Source organism: Lethenteron reissneri, chromosome 39 (assembly GCF_015708825.2).
Source record: "Lethenteron reissneri isolate LAM-NWPU_2019-01 chromosome 39, ASM1570882v1, whole genome shotgun sequence".
Classification (NCBI taxonomy): Eukaryota; Metazoa; Chordata; class Hyperoartia; order Petromyzontiformes; family Petromyzontidae; genus Lethenteron; species Lethenteron reissneri.
Window position 1 is genome coordinate 4,197,554 of NC_083817.1, and position 14,059 is coordinate 4,211,612.

Sequence of the window (14,059 nt, forward strand, 5' to 3'; positions counted from 1 at the left end):
AGGCCGCTGAAAGCCTCGGCATGCTACCTTTTTTTCATCTAAAATTACTCTGGCCGTCCCTTCGGGGACGAGAAAGCTTGTTGTTCATTTTAGACGATGGTACTTGGTGGAAGACGCTCTCTGTCTTACGCCGGGGCCCACGAGTGGGTTTGGTGAGCAAGAAACAACCGTGCCCAGGAACTGACGCCACAGCGCCGGGTACCAATTCGCGTTTGATTTCAAGAGGCAGGGGAGAGAGCATCTCCATGGGAGGCTGGCGGGCAATTGAAATTGTAAAAAAGAAAAATCGTGAGTTTCAAAGCATGTGCTCGAACCTGGACGGTGAGGGTTGGACGTGCCTTCCGCTTTGCCCTCTGCACAATTATACCTTTTCTTCTGCCGGCTCTTGCTTCATTCAGCCGTGGGCGAGGAATTATCAGAGCCGCCCAAGGAGAGCCCCGTCCCCAGTGTGGCGAAAACCGTTTTGCCTTCGGCAGAAATGACGGCGACAGATTTTATTGAGAAACTGACGCGAGCCTGTGCAAGTGAATTAGCAGTTCGAGCCGCAACTTATTTCTAGGTCATATTGGTCACGTATCAAAAACGTCACGGGTGGCGTCAACAAGGATATTGCTGGGATAATTAAGTTGGCCATAATTTATAATTGCACAGCTGTTTTTGCCGCAACCGAAGCCCGGATTTACTGTTGACCCCGTGCCACTGACGTGCATTAGTCTGCATAAGCACATGACACTCAATTAATGTGCGTGCGTAACACGCGCACTTGTAGAGGTCACCGTGAACTCTAATTCCGTCAGGTGCACTTCTGCGGCCGTCTGGACCCCTCTTTCTTCCAACATGACCAAGCCACCGGAGCTATGTACTTTTTAATCTAGATTGAAAACTCATTTCTAGAGAACTGATTTTTTGTGTTTAGTTCGTTGTCCTTCCCCCGCACCTCCGATTGGCGCGGTTGGCCACGTAGGGTGCGAAATACGTTCAACGTACGTACGTCACGACGGCCACCACGGCCACCACGGCCCTGCGTGTCTTCGTTCATCTTCGTCCATACTCGTCAGAATGAGAGAAAGCATTTGGCTCCCGGCGTTACATCGGGCTTCATTTTACTTAGCTGCCGCGTGTAAGGAAGGGTTTCAATGTTCGTCTCCCAAAAGAGAGTGCCGATTCGGTAACGCTTCCACTGAGACTTTACCGTGGTCGTGTAGTAAAGTAAGTGAGCGCTCGACACACGTGCCAAAAGCCACGCATACCGAGCCAAGAGCCCGCAAAGTTGACCCACGATATTTATTGACTTATCTGTAATTAGAATCCGCGAAGCACCGGTGCGTGCCAGATCGAGGACAGGACAATCGAACGTTCAACTGGTGGGGTTGAAATCGGCCCATCGCTCGGCACAGGATCCTTATTGCCGTGCAACATTCTACACAGACGACGGTTGGCAGGTCAATAATAAAATGATAGCGAATGCCTGGGGCTTGTCAGAACAATGCCTCGATGCAGGTTTTTTTGTACTTTGCTTTCGCCACTCTCGTCAGTGTCGATAGGTGAAACGAGGTTGGGCGGGGAGGTGTTCAGATATCACATCCGCTACTGATGTCAGCGGTGGCTGGGAATCAATCTTAGGTCGCGAGGTTCATTGCGGAGTGCACAGACTACCAGTGTCATCTTCTTGGTTCTTTCGGTAAAGTCACGTAGAAGGGAAATAATATTATTATTTTATTATTTCCCTTCTACGTGACTTTACCGAAAGAACCAAGAAGATGAATCCCTGCAGTCACGAAAGCTTTAAAGCGAAATTTACCGGTGCCATCTCGCAGGGCGCGTAGTTTTTAGATGCCGATGACTGAATGCTCTTCCCGCACGCGAGCACACAAAACCAGCACGCCTTTCGTACGCGGGGCATACACCAAAGCACACGTACAGTATGCATATAGAGTGACGCGTTTGCACACGCACGGGGCGTGCGTGCGCGCATGCACCAGCAGACGGGGATTATGGTCTCCCGTAGCAGAATAGCCGATTTAACACGGCGTTTCAGAAGGCAATCTTTGCCACTAATGGGATGTGCGGTTGACATTTGGCGAGTCGATGCATGTAGCGGCATGCTCCCGGCCTCATATAACAGATGACGTCTCTCAGTGGATGCTGCCCGCACGCAATGCGAGAGACCTACGCCGTTTGCCGCGTGCGATTCACATTTCAGTTTTTAATCTCGGCACCGAATCAACGCTTTAGCACAACCCCTTTGGCTCGTCCGGCTCCTTTTCGTACGGTCGGTTGCGACGGGAAACAAAAGAAACCCAATTTTTTTTTTGGGGGGGAGAGGTCCGTGAATGCGGATGCAAGCGGAGGGGTGCCGGGAAATTCGGAGGGGCAGCTCACGGTAGGCGAGAAATGTGAAGGTTTCGGAAGCGAGCGTGCCCGGAGAGTGCCGTCGGTTGTGATGGGGAAGATATCGGGTTGTGGGGGGTGGACACGTTCAGGATTTAGAAGGGCAGGTTACAGAGACCGGCGTTCGAATGACACTCCAGTGGTCAGTTACCAAGGGGACGGGCCTGAAAGCCAGATGGATGGTATGTTGTAAGAGCAGACAGGTACTTTGGAAAACAAGTAAATAGTGTGCAAGAGTTGAGTGTGTCTGATGGAAGGAGTGTAGCGATGGTGAGGTGTGGTGGTATTAATTGCATTGGTCGCAGTGACCTCTTGGTCTTCGCGAGAGATCAACTCGCAGGCCGGCAATCTCTTCAGCGCCGTGGCAAATGAGCAATACAAAATGTCACGATCAATAGAGTGGGCGTTGTAATTCAGTTTCCACTCTAAGGCGTTGTGAAATTGACTCGTATTAATAGTTTGATTTTATTTTATATCGGCATTGCAAAGAGAAAAGTTTCTCCAAAGACACCACTGTGAGTGAGTGACACTCCAAAGTAACATTACTTTTCTCAGTTCATTCATCATCATCATAAAAGTCGTGTTTTTTCTTACTGGGCATTAAAGCGTGGCACGTAATCTCTGGATATGCCATTGTCCATCGTTCCCGACATTTGTGCGATGAAGCCCAAATAATCAACGAAGCACTTTCCGCACTCAGCGAAACACCCAAGACCTTTGCCCCACTCTTGTTTCGCTCACCCAGCAACCACATGCCACCTGTCAACCCCTTCTTTTCGGATCTGAACTAACGGTGGTCTCTAAGTGGTGTGCGGCAGGATCGGTTGGGTTTGTGGCGTCGCGCGTGTCAGTGAACGTTAAGGCGGTGTTCCACATTGCAGCGTCCACGTTCATAACTGCTCGAGACAGAATCGGTGTTCGCGCCGTTGTTTTGACAACAAACTACCACGATGACACGCAGTGCATCGCGGGAGCGTGCAGTCCGCCATTCCTGTTTGTGGTCTTTCATCGAATAAAGTTTTTTTTCAGCGAATGTTTTTACACGTGACTTTTACACAGTTACAGCACCAGGTACGCAATCAATATACAATATGTAATTACACACACACACATGTATGTCGATGCTTTGCGAGTGGATGTCAGCCCACGTAGCCACAGAGCCACGTGGCATCCGCCTCCTCCTCCCCCAGCACGTGCAGGGCAACGACTCCAACGAGTACCACGCCCGACACGTACTCATGCACTTAGTCATCTTCGGTGATTTTTACAAATTTCGCTAATTCGGGTCGCCGTGCCGGCGCAGGATCTCCCACGTTCACTGTGACGCAGACGGCGTGCGGCTTTTACGGTTTATACATTAATACAAATGTATGTACAGTACAACATACGTATGTTGTATGTTTGTTGTATCCACATATGTATGTACAACATATGTTGTATGTATGTTGTATGTGTTTATGTTGATGCTATGTTGATGCTGGCGCAGTATCTCGAACGTTCACTGTGAAGTCGACGGCGTGTGGCTCTTGCGATGTATACACCCGCAAGCATTAACCAGGCTGGCTGCCAGGTTCGAACCGCCAACCTTGGCAGCACGCGACGAACGCGATCGTGCTTGCCCCCCCCCCGCGCGCCCCTTTCGACGAGCACGGTTGGTTACGTACGGTGTGAAAGAAGCTCACCATGCATGCATACATACACGCATGGCCATGTCACCGCCCCGAAAACATGGGAGAGTACGATTTAACACGTGCGCTTTCGCGACCAACTCAGCTCTCGCTGTGTCTGCCTGCTTGATGCTCGTTGTAATTACATGGCGAAACGTCGTACTCGGATTGGAAATGTTGTGGGTTTTACTCTCCAACAAAACCGGCGTGCTGAACGAGTAACGAATGGGCATGCTTTGTTTAAGTGGAAAACCTTACTAATTGGCTGTGTCGGGTGGTGGCGGGTTTAACGACACATTTATATTTTTGCGATCTCACCATTGGACGAGAGTGCAATTGCATTCATTCGTCAATGACGATTGATTCTCATGATCGCGGCACATGCTTCAAATTGTGCTCGTGAAGAGTGGACTTGTGGTTGCCTGAATGTACCCACGAATGAATGAATGAACGATAATGTGCGTCAACGAGACATCAAAAGAAAGTTACCGAATGACACGGAAATACAATGTATTGTTCAGTAGAAACGCTGCCTTGAATCACGACAATTCATCGTTGCTTGTTAGGTTGGCGGGCTAGGAAGAGATCAGAATCGTTACATCGCAAATGTAACTCATTCTCAGACCAGGCGCATTGCACTTTGATTACATGACCCAAAAAAACAGTCATTGGCGTTGCAGCGGAGCATCTGAGTGACAAAGCCACGCAGGAGACAGACACGGTGACAGGCTGCCCCCCCATCCCCCCCCCCCCGCGTTTGTAACGGTGCGACGACCACTGACGCCATCGTTTTAAAATCGGTTCCGTTTTTTTTTACCCCGGACACACCGCCACGCTCTCTCGCTCGATGGCCACGGTGGGAGACGCTGAAATTCAAGCGAGCGCCAGGGGTGGAAACAGGAGTGCTCCCTCAAAGTGCCCTGCTGTTCGACCCCTTGCGCCCTGACTCTCTTCTCCGTTTGTAATAACATTTGAGGGAATCGGTTTTAGACTCCGCAGCGATTTTCTTTTTTCATTTTTTGCCAGTCCATTCTCCGCGCAACGTTTAGACGTAGCTGGCGGCCCCGACTGGCTCGTCGTGGAAGGTCGTGAGTTAAGGTTGGAATAAAAGGGGGTGAGCAGGAGGTGGTGGTGGTGTGGAAAAGCATTATCGTAGCGATTAATTGTAATGCAAATGGGTGATGGATGTTGTTTTTGCCCACTATGAATGTGTCTGAGTGTGTGCTTGCTATTCTTGGGCTGCATTATGGGGGGTGTATTTTTTTCCAGTTGAATGCATCTGTGTGGGGTTTTTTTTCGCCTTCTGAATACTCATTCAAAATACTGATTTTTTTCTTTTTCTGGAGCAGACACTTATGTAAGTAAGTGAAATAATATATACAGCCCTTTTCTGGACTGCATTATGTTGTTTTTTTTCCAGTTGAATGCATCTGTCTGCGATTTTTTTTCCTCCTGAATACTCATTCAAAATACTGAAGATTTTTTTGGAGCACACACTTTCTTAAGTAATTCAAAATAAAATAATAAAAAAATCCCTTTTTATAAAGCGTCCTAAGTGGGCCGGTCACAATTGTTTCTTGGAGCCAGCCTGCATAGTAAACAGCGGTGATGTTTGCCTCCAGGTTTTACTGCTAAAACTCGCTGGGAGTTTCTGACGGAGCCTCTGGCAAAGCGAGTGCTCTCTCTCATTGTGCAGTGTCTTTGTGATGAATGCGTTCAGAGTTGTGTGGATTGAAGCGTTAAGAGATAGCAGAACACTCGCCAGTGTGGGGTTTTTGTGCGCGCGTGTGCATATAGATGATTTGAACCGGTGCCGGGCCCCCCTCCTAGGTCGACTCAGCCTCAATTTATGTGGTGCGTAAACATCGGCACTGGGGAGACAAAGGTGGGCGGGCGTGGTGCTGGCCACCCAACCCCTCGTGTGTGACGTTCCGGCCTTCATAGGTGCTCGCTAACAGCACTTGCCCCAAGAGAATGTTTAAGGCTATACGGGGGATTTTTGTCTTTGTATTTATCAGAATCTGAATATTTATTTATACTGCCGGAATCCGATGAGCTATGAAGCTCTTTGTTCACAGATGTCCAGTAGCTTTTTCACAGATGTCCAGTCGTGCTAACATGGTCGGCTTACATTCCGGATAATGTCGGTCGGATTTCAGACCCAGGTGATGATGTAACGTTTTATTTGGGGGGCGGTGGGGGGGCGGCGGGGGGGGGGGTGAGGCGGGCGAGGGTTGGGGGGGGGCAAGCTCTCCCATCTGTCACTCCTCTTGGTCACCCCAGCCAGCGGGTTTGCGGCTCGGTTTTCTTGTAGTGGGGTGAACGGTGGGTAACTCCTTACAATCTGGTCTGGTCCGCGTGGGAGAGCGGGGGTGGAGAGGTTTACGCCTTACGCAAGGGGAGGGAAGGTCTCAACTGATGGAGGTATGAGCCCTTGGTGCACAGGGTGACCTTCGGCACAACGATCTCTGCTCTTCCGTGAGAGCGGGGTGCGTTTGATATTCATTGCTGCGGTCATCAGTTTTGTTATGAGGGGCGTAATGCGTTGATTAGCGTCGGTGCTTGCACTCGCTCGCTCACTGTGAACCCATCGAATATTTGGTGGGTGTGAAAACCAAAAAGACATTTTGTGTCTTCATTTATTTGTTCGTCAGGCAGCCACGAGAGGCGCTAAAAAAATTAAACATACATAGATTAGTATCACGATGTGAAAATAAATATTGCGATCGAATTGTGATGGGAGGATTCATTGTAATTGTTACAAGACCAGTTATTGTGGAGTGAATTGTCCTGTTGGTTGGTAATTGGTTCTGTAGAGCTAACTCGGGCACGCCTTCTTTCTGGAAGTGCGTTCCACATTGGCATCTGTCTATTTGTCTCCTCTACTTGCTTGTCCACCTGCCTGCCTCGGTTTATCTGTCTGGTGTCCACCTGTCTGTCTGATCTGTCTGTGTGTCTGAAGTCTGTTCTGTCGACTTGTCTGTTTGTTTCTGTCTGTCTGCCTCTCCCTCTGTCCGTTTACCGGCCTCTCCGTCTGTCTGTCTGCCGGCCTCTCCGTCTGTCTGTCTGCCTGTCTGGCTGTCTCTCTGCCACGTTCTCCATTCCCACCATGCTTCTCTCTGCTCACCGCTCCGTGCTGGCGCCAAAGACAAAGATCCCCCGTGTAGCCTTGACAAACTGTTGGGGCAAGTGCTGTTAGCGAGCACCTATGAAGGCTGGCACAGCACACGAGGGGGTGGGTTTGGCCAGCACCACGCCCGGCCGCCTTTGTCTCCCTAGTGACGATGTTTTACACACAGCACCAGGTACACATTTGAGGCTGAGTCGACCTAGTGGAGGCCCAGGACCGATTCAGATAATAATCACTGGTATTGGTCGTGAGCGGGAATTGAATTCGGGTAGCCGGGTTCGTAGTGTAGCTTGCTAATCGCTACACCACCGCTCCCACACACACACACGTACACACACACGTACACACTACACACACACGTCCATGCACATCAGCAATTCATGTGCAGCTTGATTTGGAATTCTGCCAACTCGCTCGGCGCTTTTTGCATGGATAGCACGCACCTGCTCGCTCTTTCAATGAAACTCACACGAATAGTGAAGAAGAAAAACCACGTAACTCTACCGTAAAATTATTATTTCTATGATCTAAACAACAACAAAAAGACCCGCACTGAATCCCGGGCGTATCTTAAAGCGGTCACCTGGGCGCAGACGTCGCCTGAGACGGTTGTGCAAGCTCCCAGCGGCTTGCCCATGCAAAGCTGCGTGGCGTGGATAAAATGCAGACGCCGCTCTGAAGATGCGTGTCGGCTGCCTCTTATCTGCCTCTCAGTCTTTCTACTCTCCACTCTGCATGTCTGCTCGCTCGCGCTGTAAAAAAATAAATTAGGAGCAGTCAAAATATTTAAAGATCACTTCATTTTTTTGTTGCACCACAACAGCGGTTGGATTTATTTTAAATCTGTAATTTTTTCCCATCTTCTCCCCGCCCCCCTCTCCCCGCACCCAGTACAATATATTCTAGGATATGTACCCTAACAATGTGGCCGACCGTATTGAAACATTGGGTAAACAACGCGTCATGTTGTGCCTGCGTCTTAAAATGTGGCCGCGTAACCTTTGAAGCAGTCCCCGTACACGCTCGCACATTCGCTCTCAGCCCTGCGATTCGTGCATCACCGATTGCTCGTGCCATTCCCTCATTTCGCTGCCTTCCTATCAGTCCACCTGCCTCCCCCGTCTGCATGCCCACTGCCCCCCCCCCCCCCCCCCCGGGTGCCTGCCTGCTAATACGCCAATGTTTACTGTGCGTCCATCATTTGTTCAGGATATCCACGTGCCTCTCTCTCTTTTTGTTGTTGTTGCTAAAACAAATACGATGCTTCCCCCCCTCCTCCCCACGTCTCTTCCGCCTGCCCGTCTGCTCGCTGTGGCCTTGGCGAAGCGTGCCTGTGGGCCGGTTGTCCTCCACCGTGTCCTGTGTGCATGTATCCCACGTGTGCGTGCATGCGTGCGTGCGCGTGTGTGTGTGCATGCGTGCGCGTACGTACGCCTCGTCTGTGACGCAGCGGCCGGGGGCCTCCGTACGTGTGCGTGTGTGGGTTTCGCTCTCGCTGCCGTGACCTTGCAAACGCCTCCGCGCCTGGCGGTGGCAACGTCTGCTCCGCCACGCTTACCAGCCCTGCTGGCGGTTGCTTTCCATGGCAGGGTCTTGCGGTAGACATCGCTCAGACCTAATTGGTGCGATTCGTTTTTACGTATATAAATGCTTCCCACACAGCGTTTAACTTCGGTCGAGTGTGCTCAGGGCAGCGATTTAGAAAATATTTCCGCCACTGCACACCACGCCCAGAATAACTTACAGCTGTGGGTACTGGTCACGTACAACCTATTCCATTCTCGCAGTGACCTGAAAATGTTTAATTGCAGTCAGACCTGTCCACGTCGGCATACACCTTCCACCTTTCCTCGCCCAGGCATGTGCCACTCACTCACTCACTCACCCACTCACTCACTCACTCCAGGACATAAATGCCTGGCTCTTACCTAGTTGGCCATTGTGAGCGAGCAGCTGTGTTATTTTTTCATTCCTAATTTGTTGTATAATGAACGTGCGATATGTTTGTTTTATTTATTTCACCCACTTATACGCGATTAAAGACATGCCCTCTAGCAAGTTATATTTCAAACAGCATATTTTAATCCATAAAATAATGATAATCAGATTACAGAATTTCCCCCCAGCTCTTTTTCTACAGGTGAAATATCAGAGCATGAAAGTATAGATTTTTAAGGCATTCATGTTGACACCTGAATCCACAGCATTGATGATGGCCATTATAATTATTAGTCGTAAATAATACATTTTACATCTATGGGTTTAAAGATTTGCCTCTTCCCCCCCCCCCCCCAATAACGACCCCCCCCCCCTGCGCCCCATCCTCCTTAAACTCCGCACCACCCCCTGGCGAGTAGAATAATTTTCACAAATCAGATTTTGTGATGTGATCTAAGAACTTTTTTGACTTTTACAAATAGCAGGTTGTGAACCTAGTGACTGCAGGTGTTTAAGAGAAGCCCTCTTCTTGTCGTACGGCCGCTGATGTGGATGCAGAGCGACGGCCAGAATGTCACATTTGGGTGGTCACGGCCTCACGAGGCACGCCAGGAGCAGCGGAGTGGCGCATCGCTTTAAGAGGATCCTAGATTTGAAGCTTTCGTGACTGCAAGGATTCATACTCTTTGGTTTTTTGTCACGTAGGTAAAAAATTAAAAATAAAATAAAATTAATTTAGTTGTTTTCATTTTTTTTTACTTTTACCTACGTGACTTTACCAAAAAATACCAAAGATTATTTAAGAGGACCCATGGCATACGACATCTAGAATTCTCGTACTTAAAAATATATATTAAATCAACATATACAATGCATCAATACATCCCTCGTTAAACATAAATATAATGTATTGTGGGGGGAAAAAGGTATGAAAATGTCACGTGTTAGCAGTCAACTTGCTTTTTATTTGGAAATGTTTTTTTTTTAATGCGCGGTGCATTCTGTGGCCGTACACACAGAGCTCAGGCAGCGTGTGTGTCTCGAGCCAGTGGTGCGGTTGACACGGAGCAATGCAACAATTTGCCCCTCGAGTTGATTCCTGAATTATCACGAGATCAGGGTCACGATACGGGGGTCATGATTCGAGGTCACGATATGACTTGATAAGAGATGTTTTTATCACATTGCGGCGAATGTAACATCTCTATCAGCTGCCACGGTCTCTGTTTGCTTGCAACAAATCATCGCGATCCTCCTCATCATCATCAGCCACGATCAATCCACTGCTGGATGAGGGCCTCCCCAAACCGGCACCATCTCTCACGATCCACCGATGCAACGCGCCACCTGCAGCATTAACAATCCACTTACAACAAACGCGACTCGTAAATCACTGCTTCTCGAAGATTCAACGCGCGCGTCTGTCGGCGAGAGTAAGAATCGATTTCAATCTGACGAACTGCCGCATCGTAACCTCGCGTGCCTCTAAACACTGAATGTGAACAAAGTCTCGGCGAGAACGAGAGATGCACCCTGGCAACTCTTTGACCTCTCCAGCGTGGAGGCCGCACGATTTACTTACTCCGCGAATCCCTCGATGCTGCCTGTGTGTGGAACCGGCTCAATGCAGCTCTGTGCCGACGTAACGCTTGTGCCCTTGCGCACAAGGCCCAGGCCATCGCGCGTTCGCCCATCGCGCGTTCCCCCGTTGCGTCGTCCGTCGCGCGTTCACCCGTCCTACGTTCGCCCATCGTACGCGCGAGGGCACACTCGTTCCCCATTACTCTGCTTCACGTGGAACGCGCGCGACCCAAGCAGATCTCCAGAAGCTAAGCAGGTTTGAGCCTGGACAGCGCTCGCTTGGCTGGCCACCATACACGCAGCAGGTTGCTTTGGGCTGCTGCGGGGTCACGTGGTGGGTAGCTGAGGGGCGTGCAGCGAGATTGAATGGCCACCTCTGGGCACTCCTCCCTCAGTCGCCCACATTGAGCAACGTGGGCGAAGTATGGTCGTACAACCCCCACGACGCCCCACGGCATTGGGCGAGGCCATCGTCCCAGTAATGCATTGACAAAAGGCTGTGCGTGTGCATGAACGCTGTGCGTGTGCATGAACATTGTGCATGCGCATGTCTCTGTGGCTCCTCTCTCTCTGTCTCTCTCTCGCTTCCTGCAGTTCGCACCATCCCGCCGCGCTTCTCCGTCCTTCCCGCGAGCCACGAGATCATGCCGGGAGGCAGCGTGAACCTGACGTGCGTGGCCATCGGCTCGCCAATGCCGTACGTCAAGTGGAAGCTCGGCCACAAGGACCTGACGCCGGAGGCTGATATGCCCATCGGGCGCAACGTGCTGGAGCTCACTGGCATCCAGGAGTCGGGCAACTACACCTGCGTGGCCATATCCAGCCTGGGCGTCATCGAAGTGGAGGCACAGATCACCGTCAAGGGTACGCCGGCGCGACGTGACGCGGCGCGTATGTGTGGTTGAACTTCTTTCGCACCGTACGTCGGCCAAACCGCGCTAAACGGAGGTGCGGGGGAAGGACAACAAAGCAAACACAAGAAGTAGTTCTAAAGAAGTGAGTTTTCACTCTCGATTTGAAAGCTCCATAGCTCCAGCAGCTTCCTAATGTCGGAAGGAGGAGCGTTCCAGACGGCCGCAGAAGGGCATGCGAAAGTGCCAGGTCGTGTCGTGATGTGTGGTGCCCAGCTGTTGGTTAGCCAGCAGTGCAGGCGCCCAAAAAGAATTGGGGTTGACGTCGCAAAAAAGACGCCCACAACAATTTGGACAAAATTCGTGGATGTTTTTCTTTACCCCCACTACCCCCTTCCCCCTATTGAAATAGGTGACGCAAGTACCGATTGTGCTGACTGATGACGGAACTTTGAAATAGGCGGTAGCGCACAGACAGTAGACTCAGCACTGAGTCAGTAGCCAGTGGTCACGTGGTTTTGATATAATTATGATTATAGCGTGGCCGAATGGATTAAACTTGGGTGGATGAAGTTCGCTCAGCCTGTCTGTAATGCAACCAATAATCACCAGGAGCCATTCACTAGGGAGACACTCCCAACGTGCAATGTGTGGCTGTGACCTCTGGCGGTTTGAACTTTCGTCTCCCGATCGTAATGGATGTAAGTTCAACTGCCGGCTGAGGATCAATTCGGCCTGTCATCTCTCAAACAGGGCTGGGTAGATTGAGTACGGGTTTTGAGCACACGCTTGAAATTACACTCGGACACGGTCTCGGGGTACACGCGGACGAGAGAGGAAAACGCAAGTCAGGAGCACCATCGGGACCGTTAAAGAGAAGGTAAAGTGGGCTTGGCAGGACATGTTGCTCAAAAGAATCACGTTTCGACACCTAGGCTTTCGCGACCAATATTATCCATGATTAAAGTTGTTTTTGACTTAGATCGCGTAAATATAAATGTGTCGTTAATCCACCACCACCCGACGCAGCCAATTTGTAAGGTTTGTTGATTCTGGCCTGATGAAGCCGGTTGTCATCACCAGCAAAACGTCGTACTCAATAGTTGTCAAATGTTTACTCTCCAACACATAGGTGTGCTGAAGTAGTCACGAATTGGCACGTTTTGTTTACGTGACAAACCTTACTCATTTGCCGTGGTGGGTGGTGAAGGGTTAACGACACATGTATACGTATGTGATCTAACCCAAAAAGAAAAGCCTCTTTTCTAGAAAGAATGAAGGCCAGTGGGTCAAGATGAACAACAGAGTGACAGCCAAACGAAGGAAAACTGCCTGGAGGATGTGCATCGATGAAACCGGCTCATACGCAGGTGCAAGATAGATTGTGACAGTGAGAAATGATGACAGCTTGGGGGAGGCCTTCATCCAGCAGCGCGTCGAACAAGGCTGCTGATGACAATGATGTTGTCCAAAAGGAGAGATTGGTCTCCGTCACGAGAACGTGACAGTTTTACCGCACACCCTCAAGGCACCAGGGCCAGCGTGCGTTGGAGTGGGGAGAAAATTCGAAATTATTTTTTTCCTCCCCAAGATCTAGTCAATGGAGCGTATTGAAGCATGGCTGGCTGCGACACGGCCTGGTGCTGAATATCTCTGCGCAGTGCGACTGCTGTGTGTTACACGAGCCGTACAAAAAGTGCAGGAGAGCCCACGGCCTTAACCATGACACAAGCCAACCCTTTTGAGCAGCACGGCACAGGCGTGTCGAGGTGCGACAGCCTGAGCAGAGCGCGAATGCAGGGGCCACGGGATCGTAATTTATCACGAGCACTGTGCACGTGGAGCGGAGCGAGCGGTGGACAGATTGATAAAAATTTACAGCAACGCAGGGGGTCAGGGAGAGGGTCACATGGGGGAGAATGTTTTTAGGCTTCAGCAGATTCGGTGCGCTCCGCTCGCAATTATGGATCTGGCCCTGTTTAAGCATGCACACTCGGTTCATTGTACGTCATGGGACGCGTTTCCATCACTAATCTGTCCAGTTGTATGATTAATGATAACAAAAAAAAATGCACACAACGGAAATTAATTACAGGCTGCCCTCCTCGGGCCCCGCTGCTCCCATTTCCTCTCCGGCTTCTCCCACCTCTTCCCTCCTCATCTGTGCCCCAACCCCGCATTCTGACCCTAACCCTAACCGGCCAATTCTACCCAACTGCCTCCCCCTTATCCTATTCACCACTGCTCCATCATTCCCCCTACTCCAACCCCTCCCCCCTGCACCCTCCCCACCTCCTCCAGCCCTGCCGAAGGCCCTGGGCACGTTGACGATGACGGAAACGACGGCGACCAGCGTGACGCTGACGTGGGACTCGCTCAGTCCAGACCCTGTCCTCTTCTACATCATCCAGGTGAGGAGGGCATGGAGCATGCCGAACCATTGGGCACCCTGGTGGTGAAGTGTGGTTTCCATCCCGACCCTGGCGCCTGGATGTTTGGAG

General features: G+C 50.6%; 1 protein-coding gene across 2 annotated transcripts in view; it reads left to right on the forward strand.

Annotated features, from left to right (window-relative positions):
- LOC133351908 (receptor-type tyrosine-protein phosphatase delta-like) overlaps positions 1 to 14,059 on the forward strand; it is a 440,533-nt gene that overhangs the window by 333,796 nt on the left and 92,678 nt on the right. For both annotated transcript variants that reach the window (XM_061567497.1, XM_061567498.1), the window contains 2 exons: positions 11,302 to 11,571; positions 13,860 to 13,969. In XM_061567497.1, the coding sequence (XP_061423481.1) occupies positions 11,302 to 11,571; positions 13,860 to 13,969 (380 nt within the window). The remainder of the gene's footprint in view (positions 1 to 11,301; positions 11,572 to 13,859; positions 13,970 to 14,059) is intronic.